Below are 17,587 nucleotides of genomic sequence, written 5' to 3' on the forward strand. Positions count from 1 at the left end.
AATTTAATGGACGCATTTTTTTAACGAGCATCATCAGCATGGAAGCATGTCCTCTGGAATGGTGGCCGAAGCATGAAGGGGCATATGAATATTTAGCATATCTGGCATAAGCAATTAATCGCGATTAATTTTTTTGAGTTAATCGCGTGAGTTAACTGCGATTAATTGACAGCCCTACTTTTTACAGTTGAGCTCACAATTAAGGTAAATTTGTAGGCCCAGTTATTACAACAGACTTTACAGTGAGCATGGATTAAATTTAGAGATCACTTTAAGGTTCTTTTCTGCTTCCTGGGTGGTATATAGGGGCCTTCGTGTAAATGGGAATCAGACCCACCATCCTGTTTGCAACAGTCCTGGGAAACAATAAGGACTCAGCTTTGAATTTCCTGACCTTTGTGGGTTATACTCATTGTTATATGAACAGCAGACTAGCCAGATCTCCTGTGTTTTGGGGTGTGTCTGTCCTGCCCTTTTGCTCTGAGAAGATCATTTTTCTCTCGGGAAGGGATAAACTATCACAGTAAAGCTTGCAGGAATTAAGAAGAGACTTGGCCTAGGAATGGGCAAAAACCTTTAAAGATTCTATAATCCCCCATTTGTATAAGAGAACAGCTATTCTTTTGTGCCCTCTCCTGAAAAGGTATCTTTTTCTTAGATATCACTGATTTCATATTAGATTTCTAACTACAGGTGTTTTAAAATCAACACTGGTTGATTTCAGTTTCTGCAGTTTTGGTGAGGGCTTCAGTGGGGCTTTCTTGGCTTTACTGCCGAAGAACTGTAATTTTGATTCCAAAGCCCAGAATGGACATGGCTGTTAAGCACAACAAAATCCTGTTATATCGGTTTGGGTTTTTTTGTATCACTTCCTGGACTAACAAAGAGAAATACTGTATATGGAGGTGGTCTATATTGATAATGCCTGAGCAAGTCATCTGAACTTAAGCAATGATGGGTAGAGATCGCAAAAGCAACTAAAGGCCTGCTCCTTCAGGTAAAGAAGGGCCTGCTGAGGCCCGAAATGAACTGATTATAGGGGACTAAGAATGAAAAAAAACAGAGTCAGGAGTGCAGGTTACAGGGTCAAAGCAAGAGATCAAGAGGGGATTGAGAAACTGATGAAAAAGCCACTATAGCTGACAATCTGAGGAGAAACAGACGTGTTAGGTGGCAGAAGTGTGTGCATGGATGTGGACACGCATTCCAGCCCTCCGTTTACAGGCAGTAGATCATACTGATTACAAGTTTCAACCTGCGCTGTGGACTTATTACCTTGAGTTAATTGTAGTTAGGATACAGCTAATTATTCATTTCAGCTCTTACCTTCCAAGTATTTCCCACATAATTGTGGGGTTTCATGAACATAAACAAACTAGGCAAAATGTCTGGTTTTCTTTAGTCCCCATGTGAGTTACGCTGAAACCTAGGGAGAATATAACTCTTTCTCGGGGGATTTGAACATAATCAGTGCAAAACATACCAGAATCTATAATAGTTTTATCTCAAACCTACAGAACTTCCATGCAGATATGTTTGCTTTGGTTTTCTGGTTTACTTGCCACTCGTCTTGAATATCAACAGAAGATATCCTGATAAAACACCGGGAGAGTCATTAAATAGTAAAATGTAATGCATTTTAAACTTCTTCTGCTATTGCACAATGTATGTTGTAGCAACTTTTTAGTATCTACTATCTCAATCAAATACCCTTCTAACTTTCTATTGTTCAGTGTTAAGGTACTGTTGTTTTCAAAGAAACAATACATAACAAGATCCCAAGGAGTTTTTCAGCACTACTCCAGTTTCGATTGTATATCTGTAACCCCCTTCTCGCTGGAATAGTCCTTATTCCTTTGGTTTGTGGACCATTTCTTAAAGAAAATGCAAAGACTAAGGGCTTGATTCTCATTTACACTATGGTGGTGTAAAAGTGCCCTTCTAGTGGTGTAAATGGCTGGCTGGATTTGTCCCCTGGCGTCTATTAAATTAGCTGTGCATAAATGACTTGCAGGTTGTATAATCATTTGCCAACTGGTCTTCCTGGAATTTTAGTTCATGCATGACTGGTTCACGCAAGACTGGTGTCTCTTCCTTCCATCTACTATGAAGAAAACCTGTAGGGAATGGGAATATTATATATTTTAAAAGGGCAATTTGTTCCCAGTTAACTTGTGTGGGGTTGCTAAGATGAGCCATTAGTGCATTAGCTCATGTGAATCAGAGAGAGCATTTGGTAGGGGTGGAAAGACACTTTACACTGATGTGTCCATAATCCTTTGTCTCTATGTGAGAGGCCAACACACACAGCTGCAAGGAGCTTCTGCAATTTAATTTTGTGTATCTAGGTTACGGAGGTGTGAACACCTGTACTGTGTTTCTTCCTGTACCTGGCATGTGGAATGGTTTGTGTGGATAGACCTTCTGATAAACACTCTCTGGCTTAAATAAGTAGGTGTCAAGGTTAATCTTCTTACATATAGCATAAAGGGCGTGTATGACTGTGTGTTTGGAAGCATTAAGATCTGAGTTGCTTTTAATCCACTGGTAAATAGTGGGGAGCTAGGACACACGTACACGTACGTTCTCCCTTGGCATTCTTTAAATATCGTTATTTAAGCAAGCAGTGCATTGCTGATGCCAGTAATGCTGCTTCTCTTACAGTTAACACTGATGTTCTTACAAGAGTAAAACTTACTCCCTCTGTCTCCATCGCCTGAGTAGGCAAAAGGCAATAGTCTTGACATGGTTAAGTTTGCAGCCGATTCTATTAAAAAGATCTTCTTCTTTAGGCCCCCCCCATATAACTCTCTGGCTTGGAAAATTCATTTGGCTTGAGTACTGCTAACTTGCTCTGAAGGCAAAAGTAGAAAGTTTCTGCAGAAAATGTGTTAGACTGTTTGAGCTACAGCTTCAGAAAACATGACGGTGATTGCAGAAGTAAAAAATCTCTGTAACTTGTTATAACTTATCATTTGTTTCTGGCAGCACCAACAGCAGCGTAGGTGTTTTGCAAATATAAAAGGTACTGTCTCTTCTTATAGCTTGTATTCTAATGTAACAAGCAGAGATGGAGGGTAGGGGAATGGGGAAATGCAAGCCAGGCAGGTGGTGTTTGGACACATCGTGGTAATATAACATTTTAATGACTGTTGTAGCTCTTACTTAGCCATGGAATAAGAGTGAGTAAGGCGTGCCCCCCTTCCCCCAATTTTCCTTCTGAGACTTTGACCATAGTGGGGAGAACTGGGACTGTTTGTCCAGATGTCCTGGCTGTGAGCAAGTAGTCAGGGAGTGGGGGAGCAATGGGGTGTGGGGCATGGCTCTGCCCCTCCTATTCTGACTAGAATAGCTGGCTGGGTGCATAGTGGAGAATGAGCTGATCCATGAAAAGGGGTGAAGCAACTTACTCCCCCTTCAGAACAAGCAGGGAGCATGGAAGAAATGTGACCTACAATTTGGTCCCTGGTCTGCTCCTGGGGTGGCGCAGCTACATGCCAGCCCTTCTTACTCAGGGCAGATCGTAAAGTCACAACGTAGTCTGGTGTGACTGGTAGGACAGAGAGCCACGTTCTTTCATTAGGAGGGAGAACATCTCTGCTCTTGATCTTTAGGGCATACAGCACTTGTGCTCAGAGTTTTCCTGTGCCTGCTCTAGTTTTTGCATCAGGAGATCAGTTGCCAAAGTAACAGTTCTGTAATTGTTTCGAACAACACAGGATGTTCTTTAGCTGGGAAATAAGGAAGGACTGCAGACATTCATGCGCAAGCCATACTGCGTGTTCAAAAGTTTGGAATTGAAGAAGAAAATTTGAATAAAACAACCATACAGTGCTGAGTTCATTTAGTTTCTTTGCAAGCGCATGTTTTTAGTATGTAGTATCAGCAGCCCCAGCGCGTGTTGTTGTTATTCAGTTAAACAAGTATTTTAATAACTTGCTACCCCGCCACAAAATAAATTTAACTCAGATTAGCTTGCCAAGTTCCCCTTTTAGGGACAGCTTCTGCCTTCTTTCCCTACTTGGGAAGAATTAAGTGTCAAAACCAAAGCACTTTAAACTTTATACGTCTGTTTATCTGTTTATTTTCAATTGCGAGGCAAGGACATTTTAAAAAAGGTAGTGATGAAAGGCCTCACTTTGACACACAGTAAAATGTCTGACAGAGAAGCTGGAAGAAAGTGGGTTTAAAATGCAGGCCATGTTTGTTTGCATTACTTTAGTACCTACAGGCCCTGGTCAGGATCAGAGTCCCATTGTGCTTGGTGCTGGAAGGACAAAAGTAGTCTCTGCCCCAAAGAGTGTACAGTCTTTGATTATGATAGAACACAACAGATGAGTAAATGGGAGGATGAGGGATTGGTGAAACAAGCCAGTTTTGCACTGTAGGTGATAGTCACAGCTCATTGTGGTCAGCTGGCAACATATGGTAGGCATCATAGTCAAGGTGAGTCTTAATTTGAGTTTGAATTTTTTTGGAGGGGTTTCTCCCATGCGTAAGGGTCATCAAGGGAGAAGGCATAGAGGTGTTTGAAGGAGAAGCTGAGTGACCGGCGCACTGGTGGAGCAAAAGTGGCAGTCAGTGTTGTGATAGCTTAGTAGAGTGGCTAGTTAGGGGGAGCCTAAGCCATGAAGAGCCTTAACAGCAAAGAGAAGAAGCAGGTGTATCGTGTGGAGGAAAAGGGAGTGCCAATTGAGTGGTGCAAAGAGGGGAGTGCCATGGTAAGAGCACTGAGCAGCATTTTGAATGAACTTGAGTGAGGCAAGGTTTCTGTAGGTTCTGACTTTTGGGATCCAGATGGGAATAAAAATATCTGAATAATAATAAAAAAAAAACTCTCTTAACATGAACATAAGAGAGGAATGGATATTAAAATTGATACCCTACTTAATTAATATAGACAGGCATGCATATAGGTGTGTATAGAATCTCCTTGTAGTTAATTGCTGGACTTCAAAAGGCTATTGTCCACCTCACAGTAATGTACTCTAACTTGCTCTTGAAGAGAATTTGTGATATGATACTAGTGATATGAAATCTCAACAGAAGAAATACCTAGTAAGGGGGATACCCACAGTGTTGTCATTTAAGAGAATTCCCTATTTGTAGAATTGTTTGTTCTTTGAGTAATGTACCTGCCTACATTTTAATTGTTGTTTAATTCTCTTCCTCATAGCCCAGTAAAGGACATGGATAATGTCTGTTCTGAGAAAAAGGACTTAAAAGGCTGTCCCCGGGACTCTGGCTATGACAGTCTTTCCAATAAACTCAGCATACTGGATAAACTTCTCCACACCCATCCTGTGTGGCTACAGCTTGGCCTGAATGATGCTGAAGCAGTGGAAATTCTGCAGTCCCAGCCTCCTGGAGTAAGAGACAAATCTTCAAAATGTTTTAATTTATTTAAAGGTTTCAGAGTAGCAGCCGTGTTAGTCTGTATTCGCAAAAAAGAAAAGGAGTACTTGTGGCACCTTAGAGACTAACCAATTTATTTGAGCATAAGCTTTCGTGAGCTACAGCTCACTTCATCGGATGCATAAAGTGGAAAATGCAGTGAGGATGTTTTATACACACAGACCATGAAAAAATGGGTGTGTATCACTTCAAAAGGTTTTCTCTCCCCCCACCCCACTCTCCTGCTGGTAATAGCTTATCTAAAGTGATCACTCTCCTTACAATGTGTATGATAATGAAGGAAACCTTTTGAAGTGATACACACCCATTTTTTCATGGTCTGTGTGTATAAAACATCCTCACTGCATTTTCCACTTTATGCATCCGATGAAGTGAGCTGTAGCTCACGAAAGCTTATGCTCAAATAAATTGGTTAGTCTCTAAGGTGCCACAAGTACTCCTTTTCAATTTATTTAAGTATCTCTTCCTAATGTAGCGCACACTCACCAGTGGGTTACGTGCATAAAAGGAAGCTCATCCCTTAAAGCCACAGCAGTTCAAGTCTGGGATGAGTCATCCCCCTTGTGTGATAGCCACCATCTTGGCTGACGCTTTGTGGATTGAACTAGGGCCAAAACAATGAGCTGATATAGCTACAGAGCCTTGCCTCTCTAGCTGGGGCTGTAGATGATTCATGTTCTCTATGGATCACGCACAGAGGAGGGACCTGTAAAGCACACTGACCAATGGGTCACACTATTAGATTTGCTGGGCTGGACCCTGGGCCCAGCTAAAAATTCTCCCAAGGTGAGGGAGCTCTGGGCTAGTGTAAAGTTGAAGTAGCCAGTTTCTTCTCTAGGTGCACCCCACGTCCTGGCACAGGGGACTTGTCAGAGGTGGGAGTGGGCAGCATGAGGTGCAACTGCACTCCATTAGTTCTTGGCTGGTGTATGAGCCTTGGGGACTTTGAGACTCCAGATCTCTCTAGCCTGTGCCGGAGCTGGATTAGATGCAGCATGTTAATTCGGGGAGCCTTATCTGGCTCTCTTATAGTACCCCTCTTTCTCGTACCCTCAGCAGATCTCTGTGTAGGAAAGAATCTGACCTGCTAGGCTTACAAGTGCAAACAAAAATCTGTTTCTGTCAGCACATCACACTTGGCTTCGGGCCTAAAAGGGCCATCATCAATTTAAATAGCTCATTTCTGTCTGAAAATGTTGATCTTCCATTATTATGAGTAATAGTGTGCATAAGCTGAAAGCAATTAGTAGAAAACCATTTTTTCCTCCTTTTGTTTACTTTGTGCCAGTAACAGCATTTGTATACAGTCACTGTCATTGTTTCCCCTCTGCAGTTAGGCTCCAGTCCTTCAATGAGCTCCATATGGGTGGACTTCAATGTCCATGTGGAGCCCTGTTGACTTATATGGATTATTCCTCAAATATGTGAAAAGCAGCCTGCAAGACTGGGACCAAAGTTAGTTTCTTTCTTGATGAAAAGCCCCTTATAAACATTGGGAGGGGACCAGAAAAGTGCTTATAAAGCCATTTAAAAAAGCAAACCTTCAACTGAAGTGAATTTCAGTGGGAATTGGGCACCTTAACTCACTTAAATTCCTTTGAATATCCCAGATTTACTTTTTCAGCTCTATTATCCCTGTAATCAAATCAAAATTTACATTTTATTAAACATATTTTGGGGGATTGAAATTTGCATTCTTGATTATAGCGGTTTACATCCTCAGATATTTGTGTTGTGTTTCAAAATGTATAACCCTGGAAGTTGAAGCTAGAGAAATTCAAACTAGAAATAAAGCTCACCTTTTTTTTAATAGTGAGGGTAATTTAACCATTGAAGCAGCATACAGATGGATATAGTGGAGACTCTGTCATTTTGTCTTTTAAAATGAAAATGGGATCTTTCTAAAAGATGTAGTTTAATTCCACCATAAATTATTGGATTTAAGAAGACAGGTTAGTAATAGAGAGCAAGCTAGATCACTTAATAAACTGGATATAAGCAAACAATATGCATTTTAATACAGCTGAATGTAAATGTAGACCACTGGGAACAAAGATGTAGGCCACACTTATAGGATGGGGGACTGTGTCCTGGGAAGCAGTGACTCTGAAAGATGTGGTGTGTGGATAATCAGATGAACATGAGCTCTTAGTGTGACTCTGTGGCCAGAAAGAACTAATGCAATCCTGGGGAGCATAAATGGGGGAGTCTCAAGTAGGAGTAAACAAGTTATTTTACCTCTGGTTTTGTCACTGGTGTGACCACTTATGGAATACTGTATCCAGATACCCACAATTCAAGAAGGATGTTGATAAATGGGAGAGGGTTCAGAGAAGAGCCACAAGAATCATTAAAGGATTAGAAAACATGCCTGTAGTGATGAGCTAAATAGACGGAGCTCCTTGTATCTACATGGGGAACAAATATTTAATAATGGGCTCTTCAATCTAGTAGAGAAAGATATAACATGATCACATGGCTGGAAGTTGAAGCTAGATAAATGTAGACTGGAACTGAGGTATAAATTTTTAATGGTGAGAGTAATTAACCATGGAACAATTTACTAAAGGTCATGGTGGATGCTCCATCACTGACAATTTTTACATCAAGATTGGATGTTTTTGTAAAAGATCTGCTCTAGGAATTTTGGGAAAGTTCTCTGGCCTGTGTTATGGAGGAGGTCAGATTAGATTATTTTAATGGTCCCTTCTGGCCTTAAAATCTATGAAAAGCATCTATAACAAAGATTTCTAAAATCTTATTTTTTTTCCCCCCCTCTCGATAGATCTTTCTGGTTAGGAAGTCCACAAGAATGCAGAAGAAAGTCCTATCGCTCCGTCTACCCAATGAGTTTGGATCTCGCCTCAAGGAATTTGCAATAAAAGAAAGCACGTATAGTAAGTCATGTATTATGGGAGTCATTTACTATACTATATGGGCCAGATTCACTTTGCATCGATGAAACCCGGCTCTAGACTGTAAGCAGCAAAAAAAAAAAAAAAAAAAAAAAAAAAAGTCAACCAGGGTCAAAGGAATAACAGTGCAAGCTGCCTACAACCCCCACTCTGCTGGGGGTTCCTAAGCCATCTGGGCAGACCTTCAGGTGAGTGAGGCTGGCCCTGGAGGGGTTGGGCAATGTGCAGAGTAAGGCTTTGATTAAATAAGGTACTTAAAAATATATGCCTAACTTGCCATAAGCAAGTGAGTAGTCCCACTGAAGTCAATTAGAATACTCATATGCTTAAAGTTAAGGCATGCACATAAGTACCATGCTGAATGGGGGCCTCAGTGCTTGTTATAGGCAGTCTCCACTTGTGAGGCTTCCATAGAACCCTACCAGAATTTAAAACTGACCTTCCATGATGATGCCACCATCACCTTCCACCAGGTGACTTCTCTTCTGGCACATCTTTGCCCTGGGCACAAAGGAGAATCTGGGTTTATGTATTATTTTTAGTCATTTACTTGTTTCTCAGACTTAAGAACAATTTTCACCAATCATGGGGTCAGAAATTTAACCCCATTGAGAAACATTTCTAATAATCCTTGGTTTTCATGATGATGCAAGTATTATTTGTTCCATGTCTCAGGCCTTGTCTACACTGCCACTTTACAGCGCTGAAACTTTCTCACTCGGGGTGTGAAAAAACACCCCCCTGAGCAATGCAAGTTTCAGCACTGTAAAGTGGCAGTGTAGACAGTGAGCGGCTCCTAGCGCTGTTAGCTGCTCCCCTCATGGGGGTGCGTATTTTACAGCACGGGGAGAGCTCTCTCCCAGTGCTGGTGCCGCGACTACATAGCCAGGTTAAAGCGCTGCCGTGGCAGCGCTTTGGCATCAGTAGTGAAGACATACCGTTAGTTACTAGAAATAAAACATAGGCAGGGTTCCAGTAAGTTTCAAAACAAAGCTGTAGTGATCTCTCTGAAAAGAGGGAGTGAAAAACAGTTCTAGGTAAAACTGAAAATAAAAAGAAGAAGCTGTATCTTCCTCAGATTGGAGCACAGTTTGGAAACTGCAAATAGAACAAAGGGGGGGTTATTTTAACAATGTGCTGGAAACTGCGATTGAAATTTAGCAACAGTTTCAGCTAAGCAGCCTTCTTCAGGAATGATCTATGAAGGAAAAGCTATCAAGACCTTTATCTTTTTATAGTGTCCTTATGTGATTGAGCTTTTTTTCTTTCATATGTTTATCCATTACTATTCCCCTGAGTCTTTACTTGCATGGCTTCTTTACTCAGAGTGACATTTACTACTGACAGGAATGGGTAGCTCTGTGTTTGAAGTTAATGGATTTGTACCAGCTTGTATTAGTATTTATCCATGATCTGTAAACATGTATTGATATCAATACAAAACCATGGTGGAAATTACATGGTAAAGATCTTTATTATTTCTGTGTATTTAAAATAACAATGTTTGAATTTTTAGAAAAGTTCTAGTGCAACTTTATTAGAAAAAAATATTTAGCTAAACAATTTGTAATAGCCATCACAAAGCATTAGTATGAATGAGACTTGATGGAAGAGTTTTGTTAAAAGGGGAATGATTCATTGATTTGCCACAGATCCTTACCAGTGGTTACTGTATTGCTGCTAATGTAATTGAGGCAAAAAATGGAAAGGATGGGTGCCAAGAGAAGGAAAGAGGTTTTTAATTAACTTGTCTATATTAGTACTATGAATAACACAAGGTCTCAGTTGTTGACTGGCTGTTCTGTAAGAAGTTGTGCAATTTTAATCTCTTTGATTCATTTCCCAAGGATTAGAACACGTTTGGAATGAAAAAAACAAACCCACCGCCCAGACTATCAGTATGTTTACTAGAATGTTTTTGACTGAGACACGTACTCCTCCACACAATTGTTTTTGATTAACAAAACAGTAGTCAGTTTGATGCTGCAAACTACTTACGCTGTGCAAAAGCCAGGAGTGTTTATATTAAGCCTGGTTTCTTGGAATGTGCATTGAAAGACTGATCTGTTTTTTTCATAATCTTTCTTTGCAGCCTTTTCTTTGGAGGGCTCTGGAATAAGTTTTGCTGATTTATTCAGGCTCATCGCTTTCTACTGTATTAGCAGGTAAGATTGTATTATGTTATGTTTTGAGTAGCATTTCCTAGACATCCTTAAAAATGAGTAACCGTCCGTAAGGATTTTCTTGATTTAAATATGGTATAGATATTCATCATCATCATCATCTCCTTTTGCCAAGGTTGGGTAGGGTTGACTTCATTTGTTTCTTGGCTTAGATAAGTACCTAGACTGCTAGCCACCTTAAGTCTAGTATAAATATTACTAATCTATAAATATTAGTAGACTGTTTTAGAGGATAACTGGCTAAATAACAAGAGAGTATGAACTGAAGCTAAGAAAACATAAAAGGAAGTCCTTGTAACCCACTGTCTTATGTGGCACTGACTAACAGGATAGTCACCATTATTGGAGAAAGTAGTATAGAACACTTCATTGACTAGACTGTGTAGATGTCTGTGTGTTATGCAGCAGTACAGCCAAAAGATTTGTAAACTGAAGAAAAAATGTGAAAGTTTTGACAGATTTCAGTGTTATGATGGTCTTGTTAAACAGTTGCCTCACTGGTTCTCCCTGTTGCGTGTGTGTTGAAGTGCCTGATATGTGCCCCTTAAATTCATTTTACTGTGAATTCAGTACTTGTCACAAGTCCCGGATTGATAGCTCCGGGGACTCAAGTCCTATGTTTAGCCATAGAACAGGTAGAGCAAGGCCAAACTTCATATCTTGGGGAATCTGTTCTAAAGGCGGAGTTCGATCTCCTTGGCTCAGAGTGCCAACAAGGTTGCCAATTATTGTTGGTTATGGTGGTGATTTATGGCAGTGTGAATATTTACCCACTGGAGACTGAGAGCACCAACCTTCTTGTTGTTGTTTACGTTATGGAGCACACAGAACCCCCAAGATCAGGACCCCATTGTGCTAGATGCTAGAGACCAGGGGTCGGCAAACTTTTTGTGCAGAGGGCCACATCTGGGTGGAGAAATCATATGCAGGGCCGGGGCAGTGGGTTGGGGTGCGGGAGGGAGTGCGGGGTGTGGGAGGGAGCTCAGGGCAGGGGGTTGGGGTGCGGGAGGGAGTGCGGGGTGTGGGAGGGAGCTCAGGGCAGGGGGTTGGGGTGCAGGAGGAGTATGAGGTGAAGGCAGGGAGTTGCGGGGCAGGGTGCAGGAGGGGTTCGGGCTCCAGCCCGGTGCCGCTTACCTAAAGTGGCTTCGATGTGGCAGCAGCACGCACCGGGGCCAGGGCAGGCTCCCAGCCTGCCTGCCCTGGCCTCGCACCGCTCCAGGAAGCAGCCGGAACCATATCCCTGTGCAGCCCCTGCGGGAGGGGGAGCGCAGAGCTCCGCACACTGCCCTTGCCGTGCCTCCAGATACCTCCCCCGAAGCTCCCATTGACCGTGGTTCCCTGTTGCCAGCGAATGGGAGCTGCGGGGGGTGGTGCCTGGAGGCAAGGGCAATGTACAGAGCCCTCTACCTCCCCTTCCCCAGGGGCTGCAGGGACTTGGTGCTGGCTGCTTCTGAGAGCGGCGCGGGGCCTGCGGCACCACGGAGGGGGGCGATCCCGCGGGCCGGATCCAAAGCCCTGACGGGCCGGATCCAGCCCGCAGGCTGCAGTTTGCCCACTCCTGCTATAGATGCACATGGTAGAAGACAAGCTCATTCATATAAATAACTTAACAGCACTCAGAGAGTGACTGAGCCAGACTGGATTGAAACTGGTAACCTAGCAGTGAAAGGTCCCCTATCTCATCCCCATTCACACTCTGTTTAAAATTCCATTTAGTCAAAATAGCTTTTAATTTTCCATATGGGGCTTTACATTCATTTTTGTTCAGGGCAAGGTTGATCCTGAATCTCCAGTTAAGGCCCAGCAGTTGCATGGAATCATCCTGCCTGGGGAAATCAGGAATTGCAAGGGTGGATGCAAGACTGCACCGTCCCTGCAGCTGTGTACCAATTTGCAGCCCTGCTTCCTTTCTTGCTGCAAGCTCATACAGTGAAAGACAAAGAAAAGTGAGGAGAAAACAGAAGGGTGATGCAAATCCACACATAGCTGTAACTATTCCAAAATGCTACACATGGATATTCATAGAGACACCCGCACCTGAAGTCATATCCAGGGGTTTTAATAGATTGATTCTTTTTTTTTTTTTTTACCCTCCGTCATTAGCAAGATGCTCCTAGAAGCTTGCGGTTTATTTCCCTGCCAATGTCTTTCTTTGATGAATATCTTATTTTGCTCTTTCTCAAGCAGCAGAAAACATTCCAGTTCCTATCCTTTTCAGACTGTGTCTTGGCATCATGTGGGATATAAGTGGGAATATGCAAAGTACTGGGGGAAGCTGTAGTCAGTGACTGTGACAGAGCAGCAGAGGGAGTACATGACATCTCTTAGTATACCTAAGGCCTTGTCACACTACCGGGGTAAGTAGACCTAAGTTATGCTACTCCAGGTACGTGAATAACAGAGCTGGAGTTGACGTAGCTTAGATTGATTTACTGCGGTGTCTACACCACACTGGCGTCAACGGGAGACGCTCTCCCATCAACTTACCTTACTCCTCTTGTTCCAGTGGAGTACCGGAGTCGACCAGAGAGTGATCTGCGGTCGATTTAGCGAGTCTTCAGTAGACCCGCTAAATCGACCCCCGCTGCATCAGTCGCAGCAGTGTCGATCCCCGATAAGTGTAGACATGGCCAAAGAAAACACAGGATAGATTCTTGACAAGAATGGAGAATTTAAAAAAATACAGCTGGGGTTTGCAAAGGAGCCTGTGAGAGCTGGGTACCAAAGTCACAGTGAAATTCAGTAAGATTTGGGTGCCTGATTTCTTTAGGCTCTTTTGAAAATCCCAGCTGATGGGTGAAATCTGTGCCCCGGTGAGATCAATGGGAATTTTGCCATAGCCTTAAGGAGGATCAGAATTTTACTCTGTATATTTAGCATTTGGAGACATTCCTCCCTAGATTAAAATGGAGTTCAGATTTTGGCCCATGGAGATGTTGACAGTGTCCTTTCAATTACTTGTTAGTAAGTGTATCAACTCACTGCATACGTTTGTGGTTTTCATCGGTTTGGAGTTTGCTGTTGCTGATTTTTGAGGGTGTAAACATCAAATATGGCAATTCATTGATCAAAGAGCTGTTGTCTGTATTACACCAGATGCTCAATGTGCTTACAGTTTTGAAAATAAATCACCTGTATTGATACCAGTTGTATCTGAATGTACATAAAAGTGTGTAGGACATTTTTGCTACATGACCAGTTCTTATTTCCTTACTCTCAGTACACAGGTACTTCTAATACAGATTTTGCAGTTTTTCAGACTCTGTTGTTTAAAAATGCACTGGTACCAAGTATAAACAAGTGGGTAGAGAAGAGATTTAATATACAATGTAGTAAATGCTTACACAAAGTACTTAGAGAAAGTAATTCTTAAGTTCTTGTTTCAAAGGATTTATATAGTCGATGTGGTTTGTAGTTAAGTACCATTTGTGGAGTCCCATGTGTAAACATCCATTTATTATTTTAATACGTATTGAGTAGAAAACAGATATGGTGACAGTAGTATGAATGTAGTTGTATTTATTGGAATAAATATTTTCAAACTAAAGGTATGTTCAGACTGACAGAGTTTACAAGCACTTCTGTATTCTCTGTCTTAAATCTTCATTCAGGTTCTTTTTGAAAACTGGAGGTTAAATTTGAACAAAACTCAAGTTTTATGCACAAATAGGAATTTGGGTAAAGTGCTGATTTTGGCAGATGAATGGTTCAATAATCAGACTGACATACTCTAAAAGAGCAGTGGAAAAGCTACTGCTGTAATAAGAGGAAAAGTGGGTGGGACAGGGAGAGTCAGTCCAGAAGAAAGGAACATTGGGGGACTGATTCTCATTTACACTAAAGTTTCTTTACACCAGTGGGGCTTAAAAGATTGTTAATTACATCATACTCACTTTATGGCCCCTTTAAACTGGCAGAGCAGTTCAAAGTAGCTTTGCTGTAAATGAGAATCTGACCTGTAGTCATTGCATATGCTGGAAATAATGAAAAATTTAAAATATGGAAATAACTGCAAAAATTACCAATACTGTTCTTCCTTTTAAAACAAGGGATGTCCTGCCATTCACCTTGAAATTGCCTCATGCTATTGCGGCAGCAAAGACAGAAGCTGAACTTGAAGACATTGCTCAGCTGGGACTGAGTAAGTGTGACTATTTACATAGGTTTATTGCCCTGTGTCATTGTAAACGTATCAGTCAAATAGTCCTTTCACAAAAAATTGGTAAACAATGGCCCAGTTAGTTTTTTTTAAAGATGATTTTGTTGTTGCAAGTAGCGTAATTCTCCCACTTAGTGGCACTCTATTGCCTTCCTAGCCTGCTGATAAGCTTCTGTGATTTTGTTTGCTATACTGCTGCCCCCTACTTTCTGTCTAGCTGTATGCACTCTGTCCAACAGAACACCTCATACTGATCCAAATACAGTCCCATAGTGCTGAGAGCAAGGGTTTGGTGCAGTCCCACCATGCATTGTAGGTTAGAGCACATGCAGCTGAAAGTGGAATGGCAGTTATTGGCTTGTACAGCATAGCTCTTAGTTTGGTAATTGCTGGAAGGTTTTGAATGGAATTCATCATGAGCAGCATTCTGTACACCGATTGGCACATGCTTACATTTGCAAAGCGATTTAGGACTGACTGTTCAGAGGTGTGCTGATCTGAACGCAAGTAGAAACACATGTCAAATATATGTATTCACAATGGTATGATGAGTATTTTCAAGTGGGAGGGAAAATGCAGGGGAGTGTCCCTAGGAAATGCTTAGTTCTACTGCTAAAACAAATATGGGCACATCCCAAAATGTGCCTTGAGCCTAAAGCAGAAGTGAAACCTGGCAGAATTTGAACGTGGGCCTGAAACAGATATGGTTGAGCACCTCGGGGCCATGGTGAAAGTCAGTGGGAGTTGCGGGCACTCAGCACCTTTCAGGATCTGGCCCTCTTACTCATTTAACTGAGAGCAGAATTTGGCCCAATAAACTTTTGTGTGCACTTCCCCAGCACAGTGATTTGCACTGTAATAGGACTTGAGCACAGGGAACTTCACAAGATTTTATACAGCAGTGAGCCCCTGAGGTGGCTCTGGATTTTGTTTTGCAGCAGTAACCGTGGTGATCATTTTATAAGACTCTGGTCACTGAAGTCAGTTTAAAGTGTACTGAAGAGTGTTGTCTTTTGCATTGATAATCTGCAACTTTAGGTAACTAACGAAAGTTTAGACTTACACTGGCTGCAGCCAGGCTATGGGGCAAACGCTCTCTTGGGGGAGTTTGTTTGGTCAGTGTATCCAGAGAAGGGAATGATGAGCTGGGTTGGAGTGTCATTGGCATCTCAGACCCTTGTATAGATGGCAACACCTGCTAGAGGAATCTGTCCAAAGGAGGTGCATATGCCACTGTTCAGAAGCTCTCCTCTACATCCATACCTAGAGTTATTCTGCTTGTGTTTGTCCTGTGCAGACAGAATACCTGAGAGCACCACTGCTTGGGTGCTGCAGGTCTGCAACCCCTATCCCTAGACTTCCTCTGGCTGAATTTGTGCCCTTGGTTTTGAAAACTAATAATATGTTTGAAAGCTCAGAGAGTAATGGTCTAGTGATTAGGTGTAAGCATGGGAGTCAGGAGACCCAATTTCAATTTCCTGTTCCACCACAGACTTCCGATGTAACCTTGGATGAGTCACTTAGGCCTGGTCTACACTGGGCAGGGGGATTGATCTAAGTTACGCAACTTCAGCTACGTGAATAATGTAGCTGAAGTCGACGTACTTAGATCTACTCATCGCAGTGTCTTCACTGCAGTGAGTCGACAGCTGATGCTCCCCCATCGACTCCGCCTGCACCTCTTTCTCCGGTGGAGTACCGGAGTCGATGGGAGAGCACTTAGCGGAATTGACCTCTGCTGGATTGATCGCTGCCTGTCAATCCTGTGGGTAATGTAGACAAGCCCTTAGTGTCTCTGTGCCTCAGTTTCTCATATGTAAAATGGGGTTAATAGCATTTCTCTGCCTCATGGGGTATTGTGAAGACCAATTGGAAGGAAGTGTTGTTTACTTCTCTTAACACAAGAACTAGGGGTCACCAAATGAAATTAATAGGCAGCAGGTTTAAAACAAGCAAAAGGAAGTATTTCTTCACACAACACCCAGTCAACCTATGGAACTCCTTGCCAGAGGATGTTATGAAGGCCAAGACTATAACAGGGTTCAAAAAAGAACTAGATAAATTCATGGATGATAGATCCATCAATGACTATTAGCCAGGATGGGCAAGGATGGTGTGCCTAGCCTGTGTTTGCCAGAAGCTGGGAATGGGCAACGGGATGGATCATTTGATGATTATCTATTCTGTCATTCCTTCTGAAGCACCTGGCATTGGCCACTGTCAGAAGATAGGATACTGGGCTAGATGGACCTTTGGTCTGACCCTGTATGGCTGTTCTTATGTTAAATTTGTTTGTGTGACACACTCAGTTGCTGTGATAATAGGGGCCATATAAGCATCTAGATAGTTTTTGAACATAGCTGTCAGTTAATGCCCGAATTTATTTCTGTCTGATTACTTCATTTTTGAGTCAAGCTGAAGCATGTTGAACACCTGTAGTATAGTTCACAGGAGTCTGTGGGGTTGCTGAAGGAACTGTTGTCTGATTTCCATAGACTCTCACAGATGTTTTACTGAGGGCTATGAGGAGACTGCAGTTACAATTTGTCAAGCTAGTACAGATTTTAGTGTTAGTACAGTTTTTGCTGATGGCCCTGCATATTCAATCTATTTATATGCTGCTGAGTATCTTAAAAAACTCAAACAAATTGTGTAATTATTACAAATGCACAGCTGCAGGTTGAAACACTTAGAGACATGAACGCCTGATCAGCATGGCTAAAGATAGTATCTGCCAAGGGGAGAAAAACTGATTCCAATCTTGTCATGCTTAACTTGTTTTATTTTTTACTCCAAAGAAAAAATATAGTTTTTTTGCAAATTCCCAGGGCTTAATCTTCAGGTTGTGTAAATCAGCATAGTCCTGCTGATGATGGTGGAGCTACGCTGATTAACACAAGCTGAAAATCTGGCTC

The 17,587-nt window shown here is 42.0% G+C and overlaps 1 protein-coding gene across 2 annotated transcripts in view; it reads left to right on the forward strand.

Annotated features, from left to right (window-relative positions):
• Positions 1–17,587, forward strand: part of RIN2 (Ras and Rab interactor 2) — a 111,704-nt gene that overhangs the window by 67,347 nt on the left and 26,770 nt on the right. For both annotated transcript variants that reach the window (XM_074949731.1, XM_074949732.1), the window contains 4 exons: positions 5,177–5,369; positions 8,201–8,312; positions 10,423–10,495; positions 14,563–14,654. In XM_074949731.1, coding sequence (XP_074805832.1) covers positions 5,177–5,369; positions 8,201–8,312; positions 10,423–10,495; positions 14,563–14,654 — 470 coding nt within the window. The remainder of the gene's footprint in view (positions 1–5,176; positions 5,370–8,200; positions 8,313–10,422; positions 10,496–14,562; positions 14,655–17,587) is intronic.

This window comes from Natator depressus, chromosome 3, assembly GCF_965152275.1.
Source record: "Natator depressus isolate rNatDep1 chromosome 3, rNatDep2.hap1, whole genome shotgun sequence".
Classification (NCBI taxonomy): Eukaryota; Metazoa; Chordata; order Testudines; family Cheloniidae; genus Natator; species Natator depressus.